At 43.3% G+C, this 12,046-nt stretch overlaps 1 protein-coding gene across 1 annotated transcript in view; it reads right to left on the bottom strand.

Moving 5' to 3' along the window:
• LOC115080045 (kazal-type serine protease inhibitor domain-containing protein 1-like) overlaps positions 1–12,046 on the bottom strand; it is a 99,141-nt gene that overhangs the window by 17,681 nt on the left and 69,414 nt on the right. The window contains exon 4 of the mRNA XM_029584076.1: positions 1,183–1,330. Coding sequence (XP_029439936.1) covers positions 1,183–1,330 — 148 coding nt within the window. The remainder of the gene's footprint in view (positions 1–1,182; positions 1,331–12,046) is intronic.

Here is a 12,046-nt window from a genome sequence, read left to right as displayed (position 1 = left end):
GAAGGCAGGATAAAATTCAAAACTCTCTGCTTCATCTTCAAATGTGTGAATAAACAGGCCCCAGAATATCTATCTCACCTTCTTTCTTAAACTTCTACATGAGATCTCTGATCCTCCAAACTGGCCTTTCTTTCCTCCCCTAGTCCTGTACCAGACATCGAGCCTTCAGCTACTACACACCAAAAATTTGGAACAAGATACCACCCTGCCTATGCCTTAAGCTCTGCTGCCTCACTTTCAGAAAACAAGCCGAGGCATGGCTTTTCACCCAAGCCTTCCCTGCAGAAACTTTCCGTCATCTGACTAAACCATTGGATCCTTAATGCTGAGCCAACTGTGAATTAGATTCTAATTGAATAGTTAATTCAAATGGTATTGTCTGTTTTTAAATTTGTTGCAGTCCACCATGGTAGAAAGTGGAATATGAAATATCTATAAATAAATAAAAAATTAAGACAGTAACGTTCAAACAGCCGCGTGAGCGTACGCGTATATGCCAGCTCGCATCCAGAAACACGGCCATTTTATAACACACGCACGTATATGTGCATATGGTATATCGGCTGTACACACGTACATGTGCGTGGAATTTTATAAGGATGCGCATGTGCGCGCGAACGGCTCTACCGCGTAAGTGTGGGGGATTTTATTAGATACGTGCGCCAACACAATAGCCCTTTTTCCCAGTTCGCTCAGTTAATGGATTGGATTTCCTAACACCCCTCCCACCCCCCGTTATTTAGCCTCCCTTTTACCTTTTTAACCCCGACCCTTACAACCCTGCTAACACACCGTGTATAGCAGAAGGAAAGTTACATGGTAGGACACCCATGCTTGTGCATGTAAATATGCGCACATTTCAAAGTAACTTCCTGGAATACCCATGTCCCACCTATGCTCTGCCCAGACCTCGCCTTGCCTCTTTTAAAAACCTTTTGATTTGTGCGTGCACCAGGAGAAACACATATATTTGTGCATTTTAAATCCAAGCAGTGCGTGCCAGCCTAAGAAACGTGTATCTCCTGGTTTTGGCGTGCGCAGGGCTTTTAAAACACCCTTAAAGTGTTTATTGCATAGAACAGTACACACCAGTAAGAACTCAATTGGTAGATCTGAGTTTTTGCTCAGTCCTATCTAAGGGCTGGAGTGCCAAAGTCTGGCTACTAGTGGGATGTCACTTACCATGATCGATCACTTTCAGGGTGGCAGAGGCGGAGGTCATGCCGTATTTGTTTTTGGTTTGGCAGATGTAGATTCCCTCATCTGACTTCTTTATTCCCTGAATCTGGAGCCACCCTGTCACACCATGCTTCTGGGGTCCACCTCTTGCCTAAAATAACAGAGAATAAGCAAATCTGAGACAAATGCACAAGATCTAAAGGCAATTCATTAGCATGACACAGTGCTTTCAAAATGTTGGTTGCATGTGTGGATTAATGTTGGGGTTAATATCTCTTCATATTCTCCATCAATCTACACAGTATGAACAGGAAACTGGCAGCTGCCCTAGTTATTACATTTACCAGATCTCAGTAAGGGTGCTGTCCCTTTACCTCCTCTGGAAAGTTGTCCATGCAAACCCATGGCATCAGGAAAAAAACACTATAAGCTGCAGCAGCATTCACGTTACTATTTGAGGTGAATATATGAAAAGCACTTCTGCACTGATGAATGTGTTTTTCAGTATGAAGGCTGCCATATTGGAAATGACATCTGACATCCTGTTGTGCTGTACAGAGCCAGTATGATGTGGAATACAGGGAGAACTGGAGCAGCCATATGGTATGAAACTGAAAGACTCACAGTGACAACGTCACCATAATTACCTTAAGTAATGCTTGTACTGGATCTGGACTAGACTATGGAATTATGTACTCTCTGGAATAGACTATGTACTCTAATATGTTATGTTTCTTTTTTAGCTGATTTTTCTTATTTGGCAGATATTGTTTTTCTGTATGAATGGATGGACATGTTTTCCTTGCAATACTTTCTTACTAAATATTGTTTTGTGAAAATTTAAATAGCAGTGATTCACAATTGCAAGACATAAGAACATAAGAACATAGGAAATTGCCATGCTGGGTCAGACCAAGGGTCCATCAAGCCCAGCATCCTGTTTCCAACAGAGGCCAAATCAGGCCACAAGAACCTGGCAATTACCCAAACATTAAGAAGATCCCATGCTACTGATGCAATTAATAGCAGTGGCTATTCCCTAAGCAAACTTGATTAATAGCCGTTAATGGACTTCTCCTCCAAGAACTTATCCAAACCTTTTTTGAACCCAGCTACACTAACTGCACTAATCACATCCTCTGGCAACAAATTCCAGAGATTTATTGTGCGTTGACTGAAAAAGAATTTTCTCTGATTAGTTTTAAATGTCCTACTTGCTAACTTCATGAAATACCCCCTATTCCTTCTATTATTCAAAAGTGTAAATAACCGAGTCAAATCTACTTGTTCAAGACCTCTCATGATCTTAAAGACCTCTTATCATATCCCCCTCAGCCATCTCTTCTCCAAGCTGAACAGCCCTAACCTCTTCAGCCTTTCCTCATAGGGGAGCTGTTCCACTCCCCTTATCATTTTGGTTGCCCTTCTATGTACCTTCTCCATCGCAACTATATCTTTTTTGAGATTCGGCGACCAGACCACATGTTAAAATTTCAGAAACAGTGGAATCACCTGTTTCACAAATTAGTAGATTTCAATTTGTATAAAAATATTTTTTAGCATTGAGTGTCATGTTTAAAAGATCCTTGTTCATTTGTGTAGGTGTTCTTTAGTCAGCAGGGTAATGTGAAAACATTTCTGATGCAATACACTCTTGCTCAGAAGGGGGATTCTGTGCTGGTTTTCTACATTAATTTTTTGAAAGCTTACAAGCTTTCTGCATTTCAGTAATAACTGTATAGAACCCACCCTGTAGCTGATTGGCTGACATGCCTATCAAACTCTAAAGGTAAAAAGAAAAAAAGTTCCTAACTGAGCCAACCAAACGTTACAGTGTGAAGCAAATCCTTAGCAACCCAATCAATGTTAATTTTGACTTAAAAAAAAATTACATTTGAGGTTTTTCTATCAGTTCAGTTATAACTTGGCAGTAGTAGTGAGAGGATCAAAACAAATCTATGGTTTAAAAGTACATTTGACAAGCGCCAAAGATTAGAATTGTGTGTATACTGTAGGAGAGGCTGAGCTAGTTCTGCTGTTATTGCTATTGCATGCATGGACTTCTAGCTAGGGGAGCAGCCAGAACCACATTTTTGGGAGGCCCAAGGTTACCACGGGTGGACACTGTTGCCAGCCCCTCATCTTGCCCTGCCTCCTCATCCCAGCCTATTGGGTCTTCATGACAATGGCTATAAATCCCTTTGAATTTTTAGCAACATTCATTCTCAGACGTTTAGTGGAATACTCGAGGATTCCCCTCATCAAGTTGAAAGATCCACTACTGTTATCCTCCATTCATGGAGAGCCCTTACCGGGCGACGTGACTTGCCAAACCGTACCAGTTACTCTCCGCACCGGAGCTCTCCATACGGAATCGCTCTCATTCTTTGTACTGGAAAAGGCCATGCACCCTATCGTCCTGGGGTTACCCTGGTTGCAAGTGCACCAACCCCAATTTGACTGGGTATCCTTGGATCTCTCCCGCTGGGGCCCAGAATGTCACGGGAGGTGCCTTAAGGAAATCTCGCCTATCATTTGCATGCCTACGACTCCAGTGATGCCAGGACTGCCGCCCCAATATGCCTCCTTTGGGGATGTATTTTCCAAAGAAGCAGCTGATATTCTTCCTCCACATAGGCCCTATGACTGTGCCATAAGACTGAAGCCCAATGCTGAGCCACCGAAAAGACAGGTGTACCCTCTCTCAGCCATTGAGAATAAAGCAATGTCGGAATACATTGAAGAAAATCTCCAGAAGGGCTTTATCAGACCATCAAAGTCGCCAGCCGGTGCAGGCATTTTCTTTGTGGGAAGAAGGACAGTACCCTATGTCCATGTATCGATTACCAAGGTCTAAACGAAATCACGATCAAAGAGCATTACCCCTTGCCATTAATCTCGGAGCTGTTTGACCGGCTGCAAGGGGCCAAGATATTTTCAAAGCTCGACCTGAAGGGGGCCTACAACCTCATTCGCATTTGGAGCGGCGATGAATAGAAAATGGCCTTCAACATGCGAGACTGCCACTTCGAGTATCTAGTAATGCCATTCGGGTTGTGCAATGCACCCACCATTTTCCAAAATATGATGAATGACATCTTGCGGGATCTGCTGTACAACAATGTTGTGGTCTACCTGGATGACATATTAATCTTCTCCCAGGATTTGGACACCCACATTGCAGATGTCAAGCAAGTACTCCACTGTCTTCACGAACACTGGCTGTACGCCAAACTCTCTGTGTGAATTTCACAAAGACTCAGTGCCTTTTCTAGGCTACATAGTGTTGAAAGAAGGCTTCCAAATGGACCCTCACAGACTTGAAAGTATCAAGAATTGGTCCCAACCTACCAGCCTGAAGGCTTTAAGGAGATTTCTGGGGTTCACCAACTATTATTGAAGCTTTAACTGTACCCTTGACTGCGATGACTCGCAAGGGTGCCCACGCTTCAAAATGGTCAGCAGAGGCCATTTCCGCGTTCGAGAAATTAAAGACTGCTTTCTCCACAGAATCGAGCTTGCGGCATCCAGACCCCAACAAGCCCTTTATCGTCGAAGTTGATGCTTCAGATGTGGGTGTAGGGGCTGTGTTGAGCCAAACAGGAGACTCGAAAGCCTTAGGTCCCTGTTCCTTCTTCTCACGAAGATTTTCTCCAGCCAAGAAAAACAATGGGATCGGCGATAAAGAGCTCTTGGCAATAAAGCTTGCAGTCGAGGAATGGCGGCCTTGGCTCGAAGGCACTCAACACCAAATAACCGTATTCACGGATCATAAAAATCTAGAGTATCTCCGCCATGCACAACGTCTGAATTATAGACAGGCCAGATGGTCCTTATTTTTTAATCGTTTCGATTTTGTGCTGAAGTTCCGCCCTGGAGATAGAAACACCAGAGCAGATGCTCTGTCATGCTCTTTTCATTCGGAGGATGTGCCTGATGAGCCACAGCACATAATTGACCCGAAGAAGATCCTCTTGGTATCCATCCAGTCTGTACCCGCTGGTAAAACAATTGTTCCTAAAAGACTCAGGAAGAAAGTACTGGCCAATGCTGTACCCTGCTCAAGATACAGAAGCTGTATTGGAGGCCTACTATAAAAAAGGATACCTATTCCTACGTGGCATCCTGCAACAATTGTGCCAAGAACATTCCCACTTCTGGACAACCATAGGGTCAGATGCAACCACTGCCAGTTCCGGAACGGCCCTGGTCGCACTTCGCTACTGACTTTGTAGTCGATTTACCCACTTCCTTCGGAAGTGGGTAAAATCATCCATTGTACCTGAAGACTGGAGGATAGCAAATGTAACCCCAATATTTAAAAAGGGCTCCAGGGGCGATCTGGGAAACTACAGACTGGTTAGCCTGACTTCAGTGCCAGGAAAAATAGTGGAAAGTGTTCTAAACATCAAAATCACAGAACATATAGAAAGACATGGTTTAATGGAACAAAATCAGCATGGCTTTACCCAAGGCAAGTCTTGCCTCACAAATCTGCTTCACTTTTTTGAAGGAGTTAATAAATGTGGATAAAGGTAAACTGGTAGATGTAGTATACTTGGATTTTCAGAAGGCGTTTGACAAAGAACCTCATGAGAGGCTTCTAGGAAAAGTAAAAAGTAATGGGATAGGTGGCGATGTCCTTTCGTGGATTGCAAACTGGCTAAAAGACAGGAAACAGAGAGTAGGATTAAATGAACAATTTTCTCAGTGGAAGGGAGTGGACAGTGGAGTGCCTCAGGGATCTGTATTGGGACCTTTACTTTTCAATATATTTATAAATGATCTGGAAAGAAATACGACAAGTGAGATAATCAAATTTGCAGATGACACAAAATTGTTCAGAGTAGTTAAATCACAAGCAGTTTGTGATAAATTGCAGGAAGACCTTGTGAGACTGGAAAATTGGGCATCCAAATGGCAGATGAAATTGAATGTGGATAAGGTGATGCATATAGGGAAAAATAACCCATGCTATAATTACACAATGTTGGGTTCCATATTAGGTGCTACAACCCAAGAAAGAGATCTAGGCGTCATAGTGGATAACTCAATGAAATCGTCGGTTCAGTGTGCTGCAGCAGTCAAAAAAGCAAACAGAATGTTGGGAATTATTAGAAAGGGAATGGTGAATAAAACGGAAAATATCATAATGCCTCTGTATCGCTCCATGGTGAGACCGCACCTTAAATACTGTGTACAATTCTGGTCGCCGCATCTCAAAAAAGATATAATTGCGATGGAGAAGGTACAGAGAAGGGCTACCAAAATGATAAGGGGAATGGAACAGCTCCCCTATGAGGAAAGACTAAAGAGATTAGGACTTTTCAGCTTGGAGAAGAGACGGCTAAGGGGAGATATGATAGAGATGTTTAAAATCATGAGAGGTCTAGAACGGGTAGATGTGAATCGGTTATTTACTCTTTTGGATAATAGAAAGACTAGGGGGCACTCCATGAAGTTAGCATGGGGCACATTTAAAACTAATCGGAGAAAGTTCTTTTTTACTCAATGCACAATTAAACTCTGGAATTTGTTGCCAGAGGATGTGGTTAGTGCAGTTAGTATAGCTGTGTTTAAAAAAGGATTGGATAAGTTCTTGGAGGAGAAGTCCATTACCTGCTATTAAGTTCACTTATTTATTTACTTATTGTAAAAGATTTCTATACCGTCTTTCACAAATAATAATTTGACCAAAACGGTTTACAAATATTAGAATAACGTCAGATAAAATAAAAATAAAATAAAATAAAAACACAAAAAGTAAATGAAAGAAAGTAAAGTTAAGGAAAAAAAATACAATGTATACTTTAAGCCCTAATTCTAACTAATATGTTCTTAAATTAAATAATTAACTATATTATGTTTTACAAAAACAGAGTAAAGTCGGAATTTTAAAATAAAATAAAGCTAGGTTTCTCAAAAATGTATCATATGGTTTACAGCAATATGAATCACTGCGTACTAGTTTATAGGAAATCTATACTTAGAGAATAGCCACTGCCATTAGCAATGGTAACATGGAATAGACTTAGTTTTTGGGTACTTGCCAGGTTCTTATGGCCTGGATTGGCCACTGTTGGAAACAGGATGCTGGACTTGATGGACCCTTGGTCTGACCCAGTATGGCATTTTCTTATGTTCTTATGTTCTTAATGAATACCATCTGGGTGACAGTGGATCGATTTAGCAAGATGGCACACTTTGTGGCACTCCCTGGCATACCTTCAGCCTTGGAGCTTGCAAAGCTCTTCATATTCCGCCTCCACGGACTACCTTCTCACATCGTATCTGACCATGGGTCCCAATTCACGGCACGATTCTGGAGGGCCTTGTGCAAGCTGTTTGACATCTCTCTAGACTACACCTAAGCCTATCATCTGCAGTCGAATGGCCAGACGGAACAGATGAAAAGAACAATGAAGCAGTTTATTCGAGCTTATGTCACGTCCCAACAGAATAACTGGGCTGAATTGCTTCCATGGGCTGAATTCACCATCAACTCTCATACAGCAACATCTACTGGATTGTCACCTTTTGAAATGGTTTTTGGACGTTCCCCAACACCGCCACTTCCACTGAAGCTCTCAGTAACGTCCCCAGCAGCTCAATCCACTGCTGATGATATCCATAATCTGTGGGTTCAGACAAAGGACATGCTAATCAAAGTGAGTGACCATGCTAAGAAGTACTAAGATGCGCACCATTCGCAAGCTCCAGTCTTCAAGCCAGGAGACAAGGTCTGGTTGCCAACCAAGCACCTCAGACTTACACTATCCTCCGCTCGGTTTGCTCCTCGCTATGTGGGACCATTCCGTCCTTCAAAGTATTGGCAAAGTCACCTACCGTCTGAAGCTACCACCTGGAATCAACATCCATAATGCCTTCCACGGTTCACTTCTGAAACTGCTCATACTCAGCGAATTTTCTTCCAAATCTCAGGACCCACCTGTCATCAATGCAAAAGACGACTTAGAGTTCAAAGTCGAAGAGATTCTGGATGTTCAAAAAACAGGCAATACTTTTGAATATCTTCTCTCCTGGGAAGGTTTCGGCCTCGAAGAAAACTCTTGGGAACCTCAGACCAATATCCTTGACAAAGAGATGCTTCGTCAGTTCCACATCGCGCATCCTTCCAAACCCAAGCCTGGTACCTGAAGTGGAGATTGCCCTTTGAAGGGGGGTACTGTTGCGACCGTCGCTGCCCAACGTCTCCACTCCGCCCACCTTACCTCTTTTGTGACTCCTTCTTTGGTTGATGGACATTTGGCTGCCGCGGCATCATCTTGCCGACCTCCTCCGGCGTCCCTGGACCGGCTAGACACTGCCTTCCGCCATGTTCTCCTGAAGCCCAAGGGCACGCGGGCGCGCAGCGCGGCCCCGACTCAAGTACCAGCTGTGGCACAAACCTCAGGGGCATCCCCCTGAAATGATGTCATCCTCACTGGATACTTAAGGTCTTTGTTTTTGCTAGCTATTCGAGTTAGCAAGGGCTTCCTCCAGGTATCGCTGCGGATGGGATTCGCTCTCTGCATACCTTGCTACTCTGCCTCCTCGGACTTTACCAGGGGTACCTGCTCCTCGGGGGTCTCACTCTCTCTCTTGTTTTCCAGGTCGTAGTCTGGAACCGGTACTCGCTCCTCGAGGGCCCATGTTCCTGGACATGCTACTGTATACTACTTTTGCCAGGAAGTCACCGCTGCCTACAACACCGGTGAGTTACCATCTCTCTCTCAGAGCTTTCTCTGGAACCAGGTACTCGCTCCTCAAGGGCCTACTTCATTCCAGCCTCTGGGCTGCTTCAAGAGACTATTGTGTGAGTGTTACCATCAAGGTTCTATTCCTGAACTCTGCATACTCTGCCTACTCACTATATTCAGTTTCTCTACAGCTCAGCCATCCTGGGATTGCTGTTCCAGTGCCTGAGGGACTACAGCCCAGCCGGGCTCTTCCAGCTCACTACTGCCACCTCTGGTGGTTCACTATACAGTTTAATAAAAGATCTAGTGTGTGTCTGTCTCCCAACTCTGAGCTTGACTGGTGGCCCCTCTCGGGATCTTCCCCTGGGGGCGTGGTCATCTGCCAACGGCCCAAGGATCCACACATAATTATCACAAATAATAACAAAATGAGACCTGTCTGGCCCAGTTTTCTTACTGCCACAAGTTACTTTCAGGCCTGTTAGCCCCGGTTTGGATGCGCGTTTTCGACGAGCTAGCTTTACCCCTTATACAGTAAGGGGTAATAGAGCATCGAAAACACACGTCCAGCCCCCCCCGAAACTAATTGCGCCTGCAACCTGCAAATGCATGTTGATGGCCCTATTAGTTATTCCCATGTGATACAGAAAGTAAAATGTGCAGCCAAGCCGTACATTTTACTTTCAGAAATTAACACCTGCCCAAAGGCTGGCGTTAATTTCTGCCGGCGCTGGGGAAGTGTACAGAAAAGCTGAAAAAACTGCGATATTAAGTCGGAGGCCCAAAAGTAAAAAAAAAAAAAAATTAAAAATCTGCCCACAGGTAAGAAGATGGATGCTCAATTATGCCGGCGTCCATTTTCTGAACCCGTGGCTGTCAGCGGGTTTGAGAACCGGCGCCAGCAAAACTGACAAAGCCGCTGACAGCCGCCGCTCCTGTCAAAAAGGAGACACTAGGGACAGGCTAGTGTCCCTAATGCCTCCTTTTACCGCAGGCCCTAATTTGCATAGGCCAGCCTCCTGAATCGCGTGCCCAGGAGTGTAGCCTGTGTGTGCGCCAGGAAAGCGGGCGCTCGCCAGCTCTCCTGCGCGTTTTTCTGTATCATCCTGTTTATGTGCCGAATATCTTTAACTTTCATTCATAAAACACTTTATTAACATAAAAGTAAAATCACTTGCCATTATAAACATTATCATAAAGTATCATTAGAATACATTCATAGTCTTTCTGTAAGTAAACAATATACTACTTCTCAGTAACTGTCAAGCATCAGAACACCACACCAGAACTGTGAAGGACTTCAAAGGGGCGTGGGATAAACACTGTGGATCCATCAAGTCTAGAGGATGTGAATGAAGAGGGGGTGGCTCGCGGGAATGAAGGCTACTACCTGGAGATAATACCCTTATTCAATATACATACACCCGGTTAATGCGACTCCAACATTGCTCTAAGCTTCAACGGTAAGAGGAAATGTGGAAAAAAAAAAAGGATTTGCATTCACAAAAAAGCGGGGTGTAGCTTGCTTGTTACGGTGGTTACTAACCCCAAACCAAATAAGCCTGATTCTTTACTTTCAATGCATATCTAGCATAGCTCTCTGCTTCAATGGCAGGAGAGAAAGTCTGATACTTCACTTCCAACGCATAGCTCTCTGCTTCAATGGCAGGGGAGAAAGTCTGATACTTCACTTCAACGCATAGCCAGCATAGCTCTCTGCTTCAACGGCAGGGGAGAAAGTCTGATACTGATACTTCACTTTCAACGCATATCCAGCATAGCTCTCTGCTTCAACAGCAGGGGAGAAAGTCTGATACTTCACTTTCAACGCATAGCTCTCTGCTTCAACGGCAGGGGAGAAAGTCTGTTACTTCACTTTCAAAGCATAGCCAGCATAGCTCTCTGCTTCAACGGCAGGGGAGAAAGTCTGTTACTTCACTTTCAACGCATAGCCAGCACAGCTCTCTGCTTCAACTGCAGGGGAGAAAGTCTGTTATGTCACCTTCAACGCATAGCCAACATAGCTCTCTGCTTCAATGGCAGGAGAGAAAGTCTGTTACTTCACTTTCAAAGCATAGCCAGCATAGCTCTCTGCTTCAACAGCAGGGGAGAAAGTCTGATACTTCACTTTCAACGCATAGCCAGCATAGCTCTCTGCTTCAACGGCAGGGGCAATGTAGAAAAGAGTATCTATATATATAGACAACAACCAACAAGGACTAAATTACATAGTTGAGTGTAGCTTGCTTATTGAGGCGGTTACTACCCCTAACTAAGCTACGTATTCAATTGGATGCAGTTCCAGCACTGCTCTCTACATTAATGGTGGGGTGGAAGGGAAATGGGACTGAAAGGTATTAAGAGCCAAGCGTAACAAGGAAGAGGAAAAAAGAAAAGTGCATGGCTTGCTGGGCAGACTGGATGGGCCGTTTGGTCTTCTTCTGCCGTCATTTCTATGTTTCTATGTTTCATTCATGTAAAGGCTTTCTGAAAGAGCCATGTCTTTAGATTTTCTTGAGAGTTTGAATCGTAGGTTCCATCCTTCTCTGTTGGTAAGGTGTCCCAAAGGGCAGGACCTGCCAATCCCTTACTGTAATCAGGTGTGCCAATTTCGGAAAAGGGATTGGGAAAAGCCCAGTATTTGTGGAGCGTAATTTCCTTTGAGGAATATGAAAATGCAATGCAGCATTCAACCAGTCTATCTTATCATTATATCAGTTAATTTTGATTTTAAGTTTTATTGTAAGAAATAATGTGAAGATGCTGTTGTAAGTAGCACCATTTATTTTCTGTAAACCAATGTGATATTTCAGATTGAATGTCGGTAGAGAATGAAAGTACAGGGTAATGCAGATGAGAATGAATTTACTCAATCCTACATTTAAGAAGTAATATTTCAAAGCGATAGTAACTCAATAATACACCTGGACTTGACCAACATTATTCAAATAATGACTTTATTTATGAAATTGTAACCGAACTTTATTGGCACCTATTAGAATGTACGATATCCTACATTTACTTACCTTAGTCTATGTGCCTATTTGTAAACCGTTGCGATGGTATATAACTTAGCGACGGTATAGAAAAGTTTTTAAATAAATAAATATATCAAAATAGATAAATATCGCACATTTAAAACTTTTGTTATCTGTTGTTGAGCACAA

The sequence above is a fragment of the Rhinatrema bivittatum genome, chromosome 18, assembly GCF_901001135.1.
Source record: "Rhinatrema bivittatum chromosome 18, aRhiBiv1.1, whole genome shotgun sequence".
Lineage (NCBI taxonomy): Eukaryota > Metazoa > Chordata > Amphibia > Gymnophiona > Rhinatrematidae > Rhinatrema > Rhinatrema bivittatum.
This window is presented reverse-complemented; position numbering and strand designations above follow the sequence as displayed.